This window comes from Alosa pseudoharengus, unplaced genomic scaffold (assembly GCF_046254945.1).
Source record: "Alosa pseudoharengus isolate Yale_2024_CS ecotype anadromous, Long Island Sound unplaced genomic scaffold, YU_APseudo_1.1 YU_APseudo_1.1_scf_7, whole genome shotgun sequence".
NCBI lineage: Eukaryota > Metazoa > Chordata > Actinopteri > Clupeiformes > Clupeidae > Alosa > Alosa pseudoharengus.
The window spans coordinates 37848308-37863216 of record NW_027468859.1 but is presented as its reverse complement, the minus strand read 5'-3'; the positions used below and the strand labels follow the sequence as shown (position 1 = coordinate 37863216).

Sequence of the window (14909 nt, the reverse complement as noted above, 5' to 3'; positions counted from 1 at the left end):
CTCTCTGTCATCTAAGGTACACATGCACGCATGCACGCACACTGACCCAGTGGGGCCAGATGGAGGGCTGTGTAATCTCCCTTTGTGTGTGTATGTGTGTGTCTGTCCTCCCCCCCCCCCTCCCGCTGCCCTCGCCTGTCCATCAATCTCACCGGCAGGCTGTCGTCCCTACTGCTGAGGAGCCACCTCTGTCTCCCAGCACACGCAAGAATGTGAGCTCCTGTCATAACTTTTCATTAAGAGGCACAGCAGACAGCTTGGAGTGTGACGTACAATCATCTTTCTTATTGCGTTTCCCTTCCTCCTCTCTCTCCCTCTCTCTCTCTCTCTCGCTCTCTCTCTCTGTCTTTCTCTCGCTCTCTCTCTCTCTCGCTCTCTCTCTCTCTCTCTGTTGTGTAATCTGCCTGAGCACTGGGCATCTCATCCCTGCTGTCTCGGGAGCACTCTCGTCAAACTCAATATGTCAGCATCGTCTCAGACTGTCAGGTCTCCCTGCAGGGGGCCAGCAGAATTCCTCAGTCAGCGTCTCTCTCTTTGTGTGTGTGTGTGTGTGTACGTGTGAGTGAGAGATAGGGGATGAAGGCAGGCAGTGTGCGTATATGTGTTAAAGTAAGAGGGAGCGATACCAAATATGGGTTATACTGTGTGACGTGAGTGTGTGAGAGCAATGAGAGTGTGTGAGAGAGCAGTGAGAGTGAGTGAGAGATTGAGAGTGAGTGTGTGTTTAAAGACTTTCTAAGAACTTCACTGCCACAGTCATCCCTTCTGATGGGTTTGAAGTGCAGGTGAGGCTTAGACAGAGACCCTTCATCTGTCTCTCGTGGTCTCCTCAGAAGTTTTTGGGGAGATGGGGTTAAGGTGGGAGTGATCTGGGCTAAAGCACTCCAGTCCTGCACGGGGAGAGAGATGGGGTTAAGGTGGGAGTGATCTGGGCTAAACCACTCCAGTCCTGCACGGGGAGAGTGCTGTGGGGTGACTGAGAGGAGCTCCTCTTGTTATACTACTCCATCTGTCTGAATCTGGGATGGGTCTTCCAGGTCTTTCCTCTCTCGGTGCTAGTCATCCTCTCTTTCTCTCTCTCGGTCTCTCTCTCTCTACCCCTCTCTCTCTCTACCTCTCTCTCTCTCTCTCTCTACCTATCTACCTCTTCCTTTGCTATATCCATCAGAGGATGGACTTCAAAGTCATGGAGGTTTTGGTACCCATTGTGTCCTCATTTGTCTTAGTTTTTCCTCCTTTTGCTTCAGTTCTGAACTCGCTACTCCGTTCAAACACCCTGTATTGAATGAGGTGTTAGCCCTTTTGTCTTCTGTTAATATTTTACTGCATATATGCCTGTGTTTGAAATATTTTGAAACATTTTGATTCGGTCATGGACACAATCGTGTGACTGAGGGTCAGTCGGGTGCTTCAGTATGTCTTAAAACCAAAGAATATGGGGGCGCTGTGGCGCAGCAGGCTACGGTGCTCGCACCATATACGGGTCCGAGTGCCCACGGGGACCCAGGTTCGAATCCGACCTGCGGTCATTTCCCGATCCCACCCCATCTCTCTCTCTCCCACTTGCTTCCTGTCTCACTCTTCACTGTCCTGTCCAACTAAAGGCAAAAAAAACAAAGAATTACAGTTGCACAGACAAACCCGGAGTAGAACTAGTCCAATTATTTTTGTACCTTACAGCCCCATGGATTAGTTTAAGGTGTCTGTAGAGGACATGAAAGGTGTTCAGATCGTAGACGTTATGTTTTTTCGTGGTTTATTCATTCGCCTTTGACCTAACATTGTACGAAGGAATAGGGTAATAATGTATTATTATTTATTTAATAAGTTCTGCTGTCTTCAGAAGGAGGACAGGATGTGCATTGAGTGAAGTGTGTGGTGGGGAAGATAGTCATGGACCCTGGCTCATACATGCATAGTCAGGTAGGGTGAGTGCCAACAACCAGGCCTACTCCACCGTGTGCAGATAGAGAGAGACAGTGTGCATGTTCTGCTTCAGGAGTCATTTACAAGAGCACGAGCGGATGCTGAACATCAGACAGACAGGATTCATTTATTAATCAGTCCCTTCTGCTCTGCTGAGCCAGTGGTGTATGTGTGAGTGAATGTATGTATGTATGTATGTATGTATGGGTGGGGGTGGATGGATGGAGGAGGTTGCACCGGGTTCAGCTGAAGCCAGAATGGGCAATGAGGCTGAATAATTGCATTCATCAGTTACGTAAAGGCAGACTTGAGTGCTGTAATGACGGTGAGTCACTCGGGGAGGTAAATCAGGCCTCTTTTGGATGTGAGCAGTGGCAGCAGGAGGAGCAGGAGCAGGAGGAGGAGAGAAGCCTGCTCTCTACTGCTCTGCCTCACACTGGTCCCGTCCAATGAGAGAAGGGGAAAGCGCTCGAGAGTCATTTGGACTTCATTTCTGTGAAATGTTGTGGTGTGAGAAAAATTTTCTGATGCTGAAATCATCCACGCTACTTGTGCAACACAAGTTCTTGGTGTTGCAAGTATGTCTTCACTCCATTGTAGTGCCGAGTACAAAGAAGGGGATTAAAGGACTGGAAAAATAAGCACTATGTGTGAGTGTGTTTAGTTTGTGTATATTCAAAACCAGCAAGATACAGCGGGGAAAATAAGTATTGAACATGTCAACATTTTTTTCAGTAAGTATACTTCCATTGAGGCTATTCGCATGAAATTTTCACCGGACATTAGTATTAACTTAGGTAATCCACACATATATAAAAATCCAAACATTAATGTCTAAAAGTAGAGTTATGAGTAAAAAAGTGGAATGGCACAGGGAAAAAGTATTGAACACACTAAGAAAAAGCAGTACACAAAGGCAAGGAACAAACTGGAATCTATAAGTAGTTAGAGAAATTATCCCTCCTATCTGTGCAAATTTATATTAGCTGGGTTAGTACATACTGGTAGGCTATAAAAAGGTTTTTTGTTACCAAGGTGTCACACAAGAAACATTTCATGATAAAGGGCAAAAGCAAAGAGCTCTCCCAAGACTTTTGCAACCTTATTGTTGCAAAACATATCAATGGGACTGGTTACAGATGTACTTCAAAACTTCAGAATCATTCAGTGAGCAGTATTGTAGCCATTATCTGCAAGTGGAAGGAACATCACTGCATCATCAACTGGCCATGCACAGGATCTCCTTGCAAGATTTCTGACCAGGAAGTCAGAAGAGTAGCCCAAGAGCCAAGGACCACTCGGAGAAAGCTCCAGAAAGACTTAGAGGCAGCAGGTACAATTGTTACTGAAAAAATCATAGGTAATGCACACAATCGCCATGGCCTCTATGCACGCTCATCCCGCATGACTCTATTGCTGAAGAAAAAACATGTCAAAGCTCGTGGAAAGTTTGCTACACAACATTTGTACAATCCTATGAAATACTGAGGGAACGTATCTTGGTCAGGCAAGAGCAAAATGTAACTTTTCGGATGTCATACTACACACCATATTTGGAGGATAAATGGCACTGTGCATCACCTTAAAAATACCCTACCAACAGTGAGGTTTGGAGGTGGTGGCATCATGGTGGTGTGGGCTGTTTTTCATCTCATGATACTAGCAGACTTCATACAATTGAAGGAATGATGAATGGAGTCATTTTGTTCCGGGAGAAACTTTACATCCACCAGGATGATGAGGATGAGACATGGCTAGACCTTCCAGCAGGACAATGATCCAAACCATTCAGCAAAGGAAACTCTCAATTGGTTTCAGAGAAAGGAAATCAAGGCCCTGACTTCAATCCAACTGAACAGTTTTGGAAGTTAACTAAAGATCAGGATTCACAAGTGGGACCCCTGGAATCTTCAATATTAAAGGACTATCTGTTTAAAAGAATGGGCAAAAAACACACCAGAATACTGTGACTGATTAGTTTCATTATACAGGAAATGCCTTGAAGCTGTCATTACAAATAAAGGCTTTTCTACAAAGTATTTCAGAAATTTCAGCAGGTGTGTTTAATACTTTTTTCGTGTGTCATTCCACTTTATTACACATAACTCTACCTATGGACTTTAATGTTTGGATTTTTTTATATGGGTGGATTATCTGAGTTAATACTAATGTCCGGTGAAGATTTCATGCAAATAGCCTCATTGGAAGTATACTTACTGAAAAAAATGTTGACGTGTTCAATACTTATTTTCCCCGCTGTATATCTGAGGTGTTAGAATAATTGAGAATAAATGAGACTCATTTAGTCTCATTGGTTCCTCATCATCGGTATATCTCTGATAGGTAGGTATCCCTGTCAGACCGCTCATGTTTTTATCTCACGGAGCGGAAGTGCACAGTGCCGTGGCATACTGCCAGCTAAAGACCCATGATGAGTATTTGAAGCCATCAATTCTGGCCTGTTTTATTTGAGATTGAAGTGTGGGGGGTCAGGCACTTAGCTCATCATACAGTAGCTGCAAGCAGTATGCATCAACCCCCCCACACCTGTGAACCTCATTTACTCGGCCGTGGACGCGAAGGTACATGACTAATTCCTCCACAGTGGGCGATGTTATAACCTTCCTTAAGTCTCTGGCATGTAGGCATGCCGATTCCTGCCTGTTTCTGATCTTTTAAATACACATGAACCATATTGAAACTTCTGTTTTCCATTACAGAGCCCATGCTTCATTTCATCACGGCTGTGTGATTGTAACAATTTAGCTGAAACTCAGAGGAGCCCAGGTTTCTATTATACCGGTCACATCGGTAGCATGTTGTTCATTATCACAGAAAATAACTGTGTTGAAACAAATGAATAAAGTAACCGAACAGGCCTGTTAATGTTTTTGTTGAGTTGTGAGATGTATGCAGTAGTAGTAATATTTTTGAGCTTAACAAAAAAAACTTTCTGCATATAGTATTTATAAACCGGCATCACACATTTGAAAACAAAGGTCTAAAATTTTTATTGTCAGTTAAGACTTAGAACAGTTACACAGTTCTAACAGTACAGAAGTTACAACTCGTGTTGTTGAGCATGGAAGCTTGCAGTTACAGAGCTAGCCAAGCACCAAGTCAAGACATTCCATGGCTCCCAGAATCAGGTCATTGCCATGGTTGTGCCCTTTAGTCCAGCCAGTGGTAACGCTCCTCTGTGATGTCACCTCCCAGTTATATATATATATATATATATATATATATATATATATATATATATATATATATATATATATATATATATATATATATATATATATATATATATATATATATATATATATATATATATATATATATATATATATATATATATATATATATACATACACACACACACACACACACGTCTATGTGCACGCACACATACACAGGGCACTGAGGACCTCTAGGATGGCTCTGTCACCAGCGATAGTGGTACAGGAGTGCTAATGTAGAACTGCAGGTTGTGGAAAATCACAACACACACATTCATGCACTTTTTGTGGAAAATGTGCACAGAACGCACACTGTTTTTCTTTCTATATTTCCTTGTGTTGTGTTCACAGCACAGAGGAGCTGGTTTTAATTATCCTCATTATTAGTTAACACCACACACACTTAACAGCTCTTTTGAGTGAGCTCAGAGGGACTGAGTACTCTAATTTGGCAACAGTAACAGGACAGTTATGGTTGATAATGATTACACAGAGTAGCTAAGATTCACACATTTGAATAATGATTTCTGTCATTATGTGTACATTGCTGATGCAAGCAAGCTATTAGTGCACTAACAATATGACTTTGAATGAAACCAGTCACTATGCATTAGTGTTTTTAAATGTATAGCTACGAATGACAAGTGACAAGTCTTTTTTTTATCCTTTTTAAAGCACATGTCAACGTTCAGGTTTTGCAGCTGCACAGCCCTTGGAAATGTTGTTTCACCAAATCAGCCAGTCAAATTAAAATGTACCTATTTGAAAAGTTGATGTCGTTCACACCTGATTTTAGTTCATCATTCCAGGCCAGACCAAGTCACTTGGTAGCAGCACATGGTAGCAACACATCAATAACATATCCCAAAAAGAAGTCCTAGGATATATTGTGTTGCTATTTTGTCCCACCCCTGATATTACCGTATTTGGATCATTTTGCAGGCTTTCTTATTACCAGATTGTGACCTCTTTATGGATACTACTGATAAACTACACCTAATTCACAGTGCTCAGTGACTGTTTCTGGTTGATAACATATTATATAATCATCACCATCCGTTCATGTTTTACAAGCAGTCTCAAGCTGGTTTTGAAACCCTCTGAGGTTTGTCCTCAGATCTCTCTACTGAAAGATGATTAATACCAGAGCCAGTTCAGCACGGCAGCATCATTTCACTCTTGACACCCCGGGAGGGCGTGTAATAATAGAGCTGGTAGGAACGAAGCCTTACCTCTGGCATCCAGGTCAGCGTGCTCTCTCTCTCTCTCTCTCTCTCTCTCTCTCTCGCGCTCTCTCTCTCTCTCTCTCTCTCTCTCTCTCTCTCTCTCTCTGAGTGGCTGTTATCACCTCGCTCTTTGCAACCCTGGCGGGGTGCGGAGTGCCAGGCGGGAGCAGCTGTGCCCTCCGGTGCCACGCGGTTATTTAGAGCAGGAGAGGGTTCAATGGCAGAGCGGGGCCGAGGACGCTCACGCACGCGCTCCGCAGCCGCAGGCCCCCTCGGCGTGTGGACGTTTGGACCGGAGCCACATTGACACGAGAGTCCTTCGCATGGCCACGGTGTCAACTTTCCAACACACTCAAGGTTGACCATGCTCACTCTATTGTCTATTTCCACCCTCCACTATCCATCTCCGGTTACCAGGGGGCTCAGGGGTTAGTTGCTTTCAAACGGCGTCATTACATTTTTAAATGGCCGTGTAAAAATGTCCAAGTACAACAGATGTTGAAATTGTAGTGAAATTTGTTGTGACCACATCCTCCATCAAACTTATTGTGACTCGCACTATAGTCTACCTAAAGGGTTCAGATTTGTGGATACTATTTGGTTTTCCATCTGCTGGTGTTCTAAAATAGAATTGGAACCTAAGACAAGATATTGTTACCACTGAACGTGTTCTGAAAGCAAAATGCCTGCAGAATCTTGTAAGTATGCATTAATGGTTGTTGGCAAGTGACCACTGAATAGCCGTCATGGTCTGACCATGGTATCCCAGTTCAAAAGAAAGCTGCGTATTGGTGTTTCTGGGAAAACGGATGAGTAAGGAAGTGGGGGTCTTTGCGTGTGCGTGTGCGTGTGTGTGTAGGTGTTTGTGTGCGTGTGCGTGTGTGTGTGTGTGTGTGTGTGTGTGTGTGTGTGTGTGTGTGTGTATGTACACTTCCAGCTGCCTTGAGATTCCTGTGGTGGTTTAGCAATTAAATTAAACCCGCCTGGACCTGCGCGGTGCTTTTCAGCTCTCTTGTACCTAAGCCTTGTTAGACATGATGTCTATCCATCAAGAACTTGTTAATGTGCCAGTAGCCTGCTGAGAGAGCCTGAAGAGAGGAGCCAGAGCCCCTTAGAAGGGAAAACAGGGTCTTTAGAACGTTTCCCTTTAACAACACATACCCCCTTTTCACACTTTGAGAAACTGGAGCTTTTGGTGTTGGCCACCTGTCAAACGGAACATCTTGCATCATCTCGTGGTTACAAAATGCAGTGGTGAATGCCCTGGAGTAGTGTTATGTTCTTCACCCTGTCTTGCGTGTGTCTGAGTGCGAGAAATTGAGATAAAGCAGCAGACTGCAGACATTCTGTGCCAAATTGTTGTAGACATGGCACAATGTGTGCAAAAAGTCACGATGAACTAACACAGACTGATAGAATTCAAGAGCAGGTTTCCTTTTCGTTTTTTTTATTTATTTTTTTTAAGTCATTCTCAACTCACTGCCAGTTAAGGTTATATGCTCTGGCAGTGGATTGACATGAATAGGTTGAAGATGCAGAACTCAAAGAGCCCGCAGCTTTACAAGACATCTAAATGTAGAAAAGAACTGATATTTGCTGTAGCATGGGTAAACGGCCTGTCCGTGTTTTTAAATAGCAGATTCTGTATAGGTCCTCGCTGTTTCTCAATTCTTTCTTCTCCTCTCTCTGTGTCTGTGTCTCACAGGACCTGTCGGGCTCCATCGATGACTTGCCGACGGGCACGGACGCCGGCCTGAGCTCGGCGGTCAGCGTCTCGGGCTCCACCAGCAGCCAGGGCGAGCAGAGCAACCCGGCGCAGTCGCCCTTCTCGCCGCACGCCTCACCGCGGCTCTCCAGCCTGCGCAGCGGGCCCTCGCCCTCCCCCGTGGGCTCCCCGGTGGGCTCCAGCCAGTCGCGCTCCGGGCCCATCTCCCCGGCCAGCGGGCCAGGTATGTTCTGCCTAAAGCTTGGCCTCGTCAGACAGGTAACACATCGCCAAAGACTGGGCCTGGCCAGAGACGACTCGCTCGTGTGAAATGTACATGTTTTCTGTCCGCCTGAATATACACATGGAGGTGGAGCTGATTGCACAACATGAACAACACCAACAGGCTTCGAAATATGGGAGTACTCCATAAAGTAGACTACGTCCTCCAGGTCCACCTGTATTGCATGCCTGGAGTGGCATCAAGGGTCAATTTTTTTTTTTTTGCCGTTTTTCTCTCACTTTTCATCTCCCTGTCTTTTTTCCCCTCATGGCCCCAAAATATATATATATATTTTTACTGTTAAGAGGACTTGTTTGATTTTGGAGGGTCTAAATTGCATGAAACAATTACCTGATGAAGTCCATGCCCCACACACACACACACACACACACACACACACACACACACACACACACACACACACACACCTCCCGACTTCCTGACCCCTCAACTCCTCTGCCAACTGCTCACTGCAGCTAGCTCAGACTTCTGCAACATAGACTCTTTATTTACAATCATACCTTGGACTTGGGCAAATAATGGTGTCTGTCTGTCTGTTTGTGCTCGCTATTAGCGAACAGCGGGAGCCTCAGGTCCTTATATAAACCCGTGGCTCGGTAGCTGTTGTTTGGATAACAGACCCAGTCAGACGGGTTGTTTTAATGGGGAACCGCGGTGGCCCCCAGGGGGCCAGTGGTCCGGCACAGACACCACACCAGGGCTCAGTCAGGGGTCTCGCCGCCGAGCCAGCAGTCCAGGCTCACTTCACGCGGATTACTGGGGCAGCCGAGGCCATTTAGGGGAGCGGGCAAGCATGACTTGATGTGTCTGTTTCTCTACTGTCCTCTCCCTCACACGCACACACACACACGCAGGCACACACACACACACACACGGCCGGGTCAGAGGACAGAGCTGTGTCCATCCCCAACCCCCGAGTGTCCAAACAAGCCTCTCACTCATTAAAATAGTTTCACAAAACTCTGTTAGCGGTTCGGAGTCAGTTTAACACAATTACTCTCTCCTACAGTGCTGGCCACTGTGAGCCGGGGAGTGTGTTTTGATTTGACCGCTAGCCGGGGCAGTGAAGACTTTTTCTTCCCTCCCCAGTTCCCTTTTTCCTTTTCTTTCTTTCTTCCTTTCATTTGTTTTTCCCCCCCCTGTTGGAGCAGCTGAGGCTGCATGTCTCTGGCCCTGGCTGTGCTCGGCGTGCTCTGGGTCTGGATAACGAGGCTGGTGGCAGCCCGTGTCCCCCGTGCGCTCCGCGTCTCCGCTGGGATACCAGTCACTCATTAGCACCCAGGCTGGAGCGCCGCTGACATGTGGTCCTCCGCAGCGTGGCAGACACACGCACACACACACGCACACGCACACACACACACACACGCAGACAGACAGACAGGAGTGATATCAATGCTCCTAAAAGACTCATTAAAAGACCCAAATGCCACTAGGAGTGTGTGATGTGGTCTGGGTGTTCCAGGTTCCAGCTGAGTACTACAGGTGTGGGGTAAAGTGTATTCAAAGCATGTGTGTGTGTGTGTGTGTGGGTGGGGTGTGTGTGTGGGGTGTGTGTGTGGTGTGTGTGTGTGTGGTGTGTGTTTTCTGCAGGCACTCAGATGGCCCCGCAGACCCCTGGAAATATGTCAGATGTGGGCTCCCATTCCACTCTGAGTCAGTCACCCATGTCTCAGGACAGAGGTGAGTACACACACTCTCACACACACACACACATACACACACACATACACACTCCTCCCTCAGTCCCAAAGGACCTGTCATGCTTTCCACATAACAAACCAACTCCAGCATGTCAGTGTCAGCCATGTTGCCTTAATGGTTCAACGTGTGTGTGTGTGTTTGTGTTTGTGTGTGTGTGTGTGTGCGTATACTGTATATTCTCTCTCATTCAGTGTGCATGTGAGCATGTCCGTGTCAGTCTCCATGGCTGTTTCCAGACGTTTTCCACTGCCATGGCAAATGAATGGCCTCATTTGGCTGACATACGACCACCTGTCAGGGCCTCCCTGCCGGGACGCTCTCGGCTAATTCAGGCCCGCAGTCAGGGGCAGCGCCGCTCCGCACGCCTGCGGCCCATTTGCCCGTTCCGCTCTGGTGACCGATGCCAGCGCCGCCGCTAGCCACCCGCTTGTTTGCTTTCTGTGGCACACGTGCCAACCCTGTGAAGAAGCGTCAGGCACAAAGTTAAAGGTTTGAGTCGAAGCCACCCCTACCCCCACTCCAGTGCCCCCCCCCCCCCCCCCCCACACACACACACACTCACACACACACTCTTTCACTTCAAACAGAAGCCAGCCAAAGCAAACGAGCGGGACGGCAGCGGTTGCGGTTCTGTGATGCCGTGCCTGATGCGGCTCCATGCGCTGCGGTGCCTGGCGTGCCAGGGGCGGCGGGTGATGTCAGCAGGCCTGATTGATCGCAGCAGAATTCCGCAGCTCTGTGTGGTCAGGGAATGGACGACTCGTCATGCCCAGCCAGTGCTGTGTCAAGTGTGCGCGCTCAAAAGACCCTGTAGACATACAGTAGCAAACAAACAATGAAATATCTGTGTGACTGCTCTGTGTGGCATTTCTTATCGTCAGTCACCGTTTTCTCCCACACAAGCTGGGAAAAAGTATCGGTAACAGTATAGCTCTCTTACTCATGTTTGTATGGCAGTAGGTTTGGTAGAGGCCTCACCAGCCAAATATTTTGCTAGCTGCTGCTCCTGGTCATGGTCCTTGAGCTTTGTGTTTAGACCACAGTGACGTTGGGCTGAAGCCACCCTCTCCAGTGGACCCACCGAGCCTCCACTCCCCACGTCCTTAAATGGAAGAGCTGTCCTGTCATGGTGTAACTATGCGTCCTAAATTGGAGAGCAGATTAGTCTCCCCTCTCTTTCCCCTCTCTTAGTCATTAGTGGTGGTTGCTTTTTTTCCCCGGAGCTTTCCAGAGTGGAGTGGAGGAAACTCGCGCTGGATAGCTGTTAACCATTAGCGGTTAAACTGGCCCAGGTGAGATGGCTGCAGGATTGTAGCTGTTAGCCGGAGGCCAGAGGGGCTGAACGCAACCCAGCCCGCTGGAGCAGAGAGAGTGTGTGTGTGTGTGTGTGTGTGTGTGTCCATCTGTCTTCTGTGTATTGTGTGTGTGTGTATGTTTGTGTCTCTCTCTGTGTGTGTCTGTCTCTGTGTCTTTGTGTGTGTGTGTGTGTGTGTGTGTGTACGCACTGTTCTCTGCTGCCAGCCGTCCCTGGCAACAGGGCCTCCTCTCATTACTCACAATCTCAGGCCGCTCCGCCACAGCGTGCAGCCAATCTACACACGCCAAGAGCCTCCACTAAGAGCGCGAAGGAGCTCGCGCACACACACACACACACACACACACTTACAGTCCAGCACGCACAATCACACTATAACGAATAAAATACACATGCATACAAACATCGAGTCACAGAGCAACCATGCTGTCACACACATAAACATGTGAAGAGTGGTTCCAAAACGCTCTTTCATGAATAATTTTTAACATTTTTGTAGAGTTTTCCAGGTAATTTCAGTGGAACTGTAATTGGGTTATTGCTATTTGATTTATCGTTACTGTACTTAAAGCGATGGTTCGGAGTAATTTCACCCCAGGGTCCTTGGCACCATGACCAACTCATTAGTTTCTGACAGCGCTACTCGACCAGGGTTCGACCAAGGGAAAACAGGTTCTGGGAGGGTGTTTGGCTCGGGGTCATGGTGCAAAGGACCCTAGGGTGAAATTACTCCGAACCATCGCTTTAATCAAAACAACACTAAACACAAAATTATTGATATTACCGAAGATACACAATTAAATTAAAACACAATTAAACATGACTTAATAATGGTTTTTAAAATGGATATATAGCATTTTGGAACCAATTTCTTCATATTTTAAGAACATATCCACACACATGTCACACACACACACAGACACACACACCCGTCACACCAGTGTTTGTGATACCACTTGAGTCTTTGGGCCAGAGGGCTCAGTCTAGCGTGGACACTTGTTTTGTTTGTGTCAGGTTGAACGTCTGAGAGCTCCCCCAAAATATACTTAATGGCTGGCCTGCTCTCAGCCCTGTCAGTGTATGCATGTGCATGCTTTCCTACACACACACACACACACACACACACACACACACAGACACACACACACATGTCCACCCTCTCAGACACTTTCTACAAAGCCTGCCCCACCAATTTGTGTATTTTCCAGGCAATTTAAAAAACACACACGGTTTTCACTGCTCCCCTTGCAGAGAGCAGTGGAGGGAGAGTGGGAGAGAAAGAGATGGGAGTTTATCCTTTGTTCTCTCTCTCTCCCTTTCTCCCTCCCTCCCTCTCTCCCTCCCTTCCTCCCCCTCTCCCTCCCTCCTCTGTCTTTCCATCAGCCTCCTCAGCACTAGCCAGTTAGAGCTAAACTCACTGAAGTGCAAAACATGTGCAAAGAGGCAGAAAGCTAGCCACAGGTACCGGTGAACGATAGGGCCATAGCTCTACCAGACATATTCACTCAGAGACTTAAGGTGTTCACACAGAGAACATTTCTTTGCAATGACTGTAAAAGTGGTTTGTCATGGATGTGTGCCTGTATTGTTTTGGTCATTGTAGAAGTAGATGGTGCCATGGAAAAATCGTTGTATAATAAAAGAAAAAAAAATCTCTACTTTGTTGAGGCTTTTTGTGGTTGACATGTCAGTGTGGATTTACATAATGGCATCTGAGTGGTTTGGATAATAAATGGGTTGGAGACTGTGCCTTCTCAGAGTGCCCATGAATTAACCCCCATCATTAGCATGTAATTGCCTTTCCAATTTATTTTTTTTCTCTTTCCAAATTAGTGATGAAATTGCCCTTAAATGTTCAAATTTATTTATTTGCCTTGCCAACTGTTTCACTCTTCTCCTGTCATTACCCCCTGCTTGTGCGCGCACACTCACAAACACAAACACACACACACTCACACACACTCGCTCTGTCTTTGTCTCTATGTTTCTCTACCTGTTTTCCCTTGTCCATCTTCTCTCTGGCCTTCAGCAGCACGTGCTGTACTTAACCGTTTCCCCTTTTCCCTCCTTCTCAGGATTTGCTCCCAGCATGCAGCGGGGTGCCCCAGGGCCCCAGTTTGGTGCCCAGCAGCAGCAGCAGCAGCAGCAGCCTGGCGGACCCTCCATGTCCCCACACCCCTCTCCAGCCGGCCCCATGCACCACGGCATGGGCCCCTACCCGCACCAGGGCGGCCCGCCCTACGGCCCTCAGAGTGGGCAGTATGGCCCCTCAGGTACCATGCCTAGATATCCTTCATCACCATTTGTCCTTTATTTTACTGCTCATGTGAGGGAGTGATTTTTGGCGCGATTTGTCGTGCTACACCGTTCACAGTTGGAATCCATTGTGTTGTTCCAATTTGTCAGGGATGAAATTACTGCTCAGGCATTGTTGACCTAATTTGTGGAGCGCTAATAGGGCCTGTGAAAACAGCAGAGTGGATGAGGTGGGCTCCCCTGTTGATTCAGCTGATTGGTCATTGATCACACAAGTTGGACGACGTGTGTGCGTGTGTGTGTGTGTGCGTGTGTGCGTGCGCACGCATGCATTTGTGTGTCTGAACATTTACAGACACATGTGAAAACACAGAAATGAGTCAGTGGATTTCTATGCATACATCTGCGCATGTTTTTACACATTCTGGGCACCAGGTGTGTGTGTGTGTGTGTGTGTGCGTGCATGTTTGCACACGTATGTGTGTGAGAGTGTGTGTGTGTGTGTGTGTGACTGCTTATGTGTGTATCTACGTGCTCATCTGGAAGAAATTCCGCACTGATGTGCACCTGTACAGAGTTAGCAGCCTGTAATGTTATGGCTAGCACTGATTGTAAAAGAATGGCACTCTGTTACAGCAGCCCATCTCCTCTCCCACCTCTCTCTCTCTCTCTCTCTCTCTCTTTCTTTCTCCACCTCTCCCTATCTCTCTCCCTCTCCCCCTCTCTCACCCTCCTCCCTCTCTCCTCTTGATGAGTGGGCCCTGAGACTGAGTCCTGGCCTGGGGCTGGTGGGAGAGCTGAGGTGCAGCTGGTCCGGTGCTGCTGGTCCACCCCCCACCCCCCCTTAGCGAGCGGCTCTGCTCCGCTCTGCTCTGGTGTGGGCCACAGAGAGGCCGAAGACTCGGGCTGATTGTGCTTCACAGCTAAATAAACATTCAGAGGGGAAAAGAGGGGGGAAATTGAAGAGGCTCACTCTCTGCTGCAGCCTAGGAATGGAAGGAGCTCAGGCTGACTCACTGACATACACACACCACATACGCAGACTTTGAAAACATACTTACAGTTTACAAAGGGGGAAAAAATGCTGCCCTTTCCAGCCTTTAAATGGGATACTCTGAACACACACACACACACACACACACACACACTCTCACACACACACACACACACACACACACACACACACAATTGAAATTGATTGTGGTGTGTGTGGTGATTTGGTCTGTTGGTGTGGTAG

The 14909-nt window shown here is 47.1% G+C and overlaps 1 protein-coding gene across 4 annotated transcripts in view; it reads left to right on the top strand.

Moving 5' to 3' along the window:
* The window catches only part of arid1b (AT-rich interactive domain 1B), a 73064-nt gene that overhangs the window by 38280 nt on the left and 19875 nt on the right, over positions 1-14909 (top strand). For all 4 annotated transcript variants that reach the window (XM_076272376.1, XM_076272378.1, XM_076272375.1 and 1 more), the window contains exons 5-7: positions 8097-8340; positions 9991-10080; positions 13492-13689. In XM_076272376.1, coding sequence (XP_076128491.1) covers positions 8097-8340; positions 9991-10080; positions 13492-13689 — 532 coding nt within the window. The remainder of the gene's footprint in view (positions 1-8096; positions 8341-9990; positions 10081-13491; positions 13690-14909) is intronic.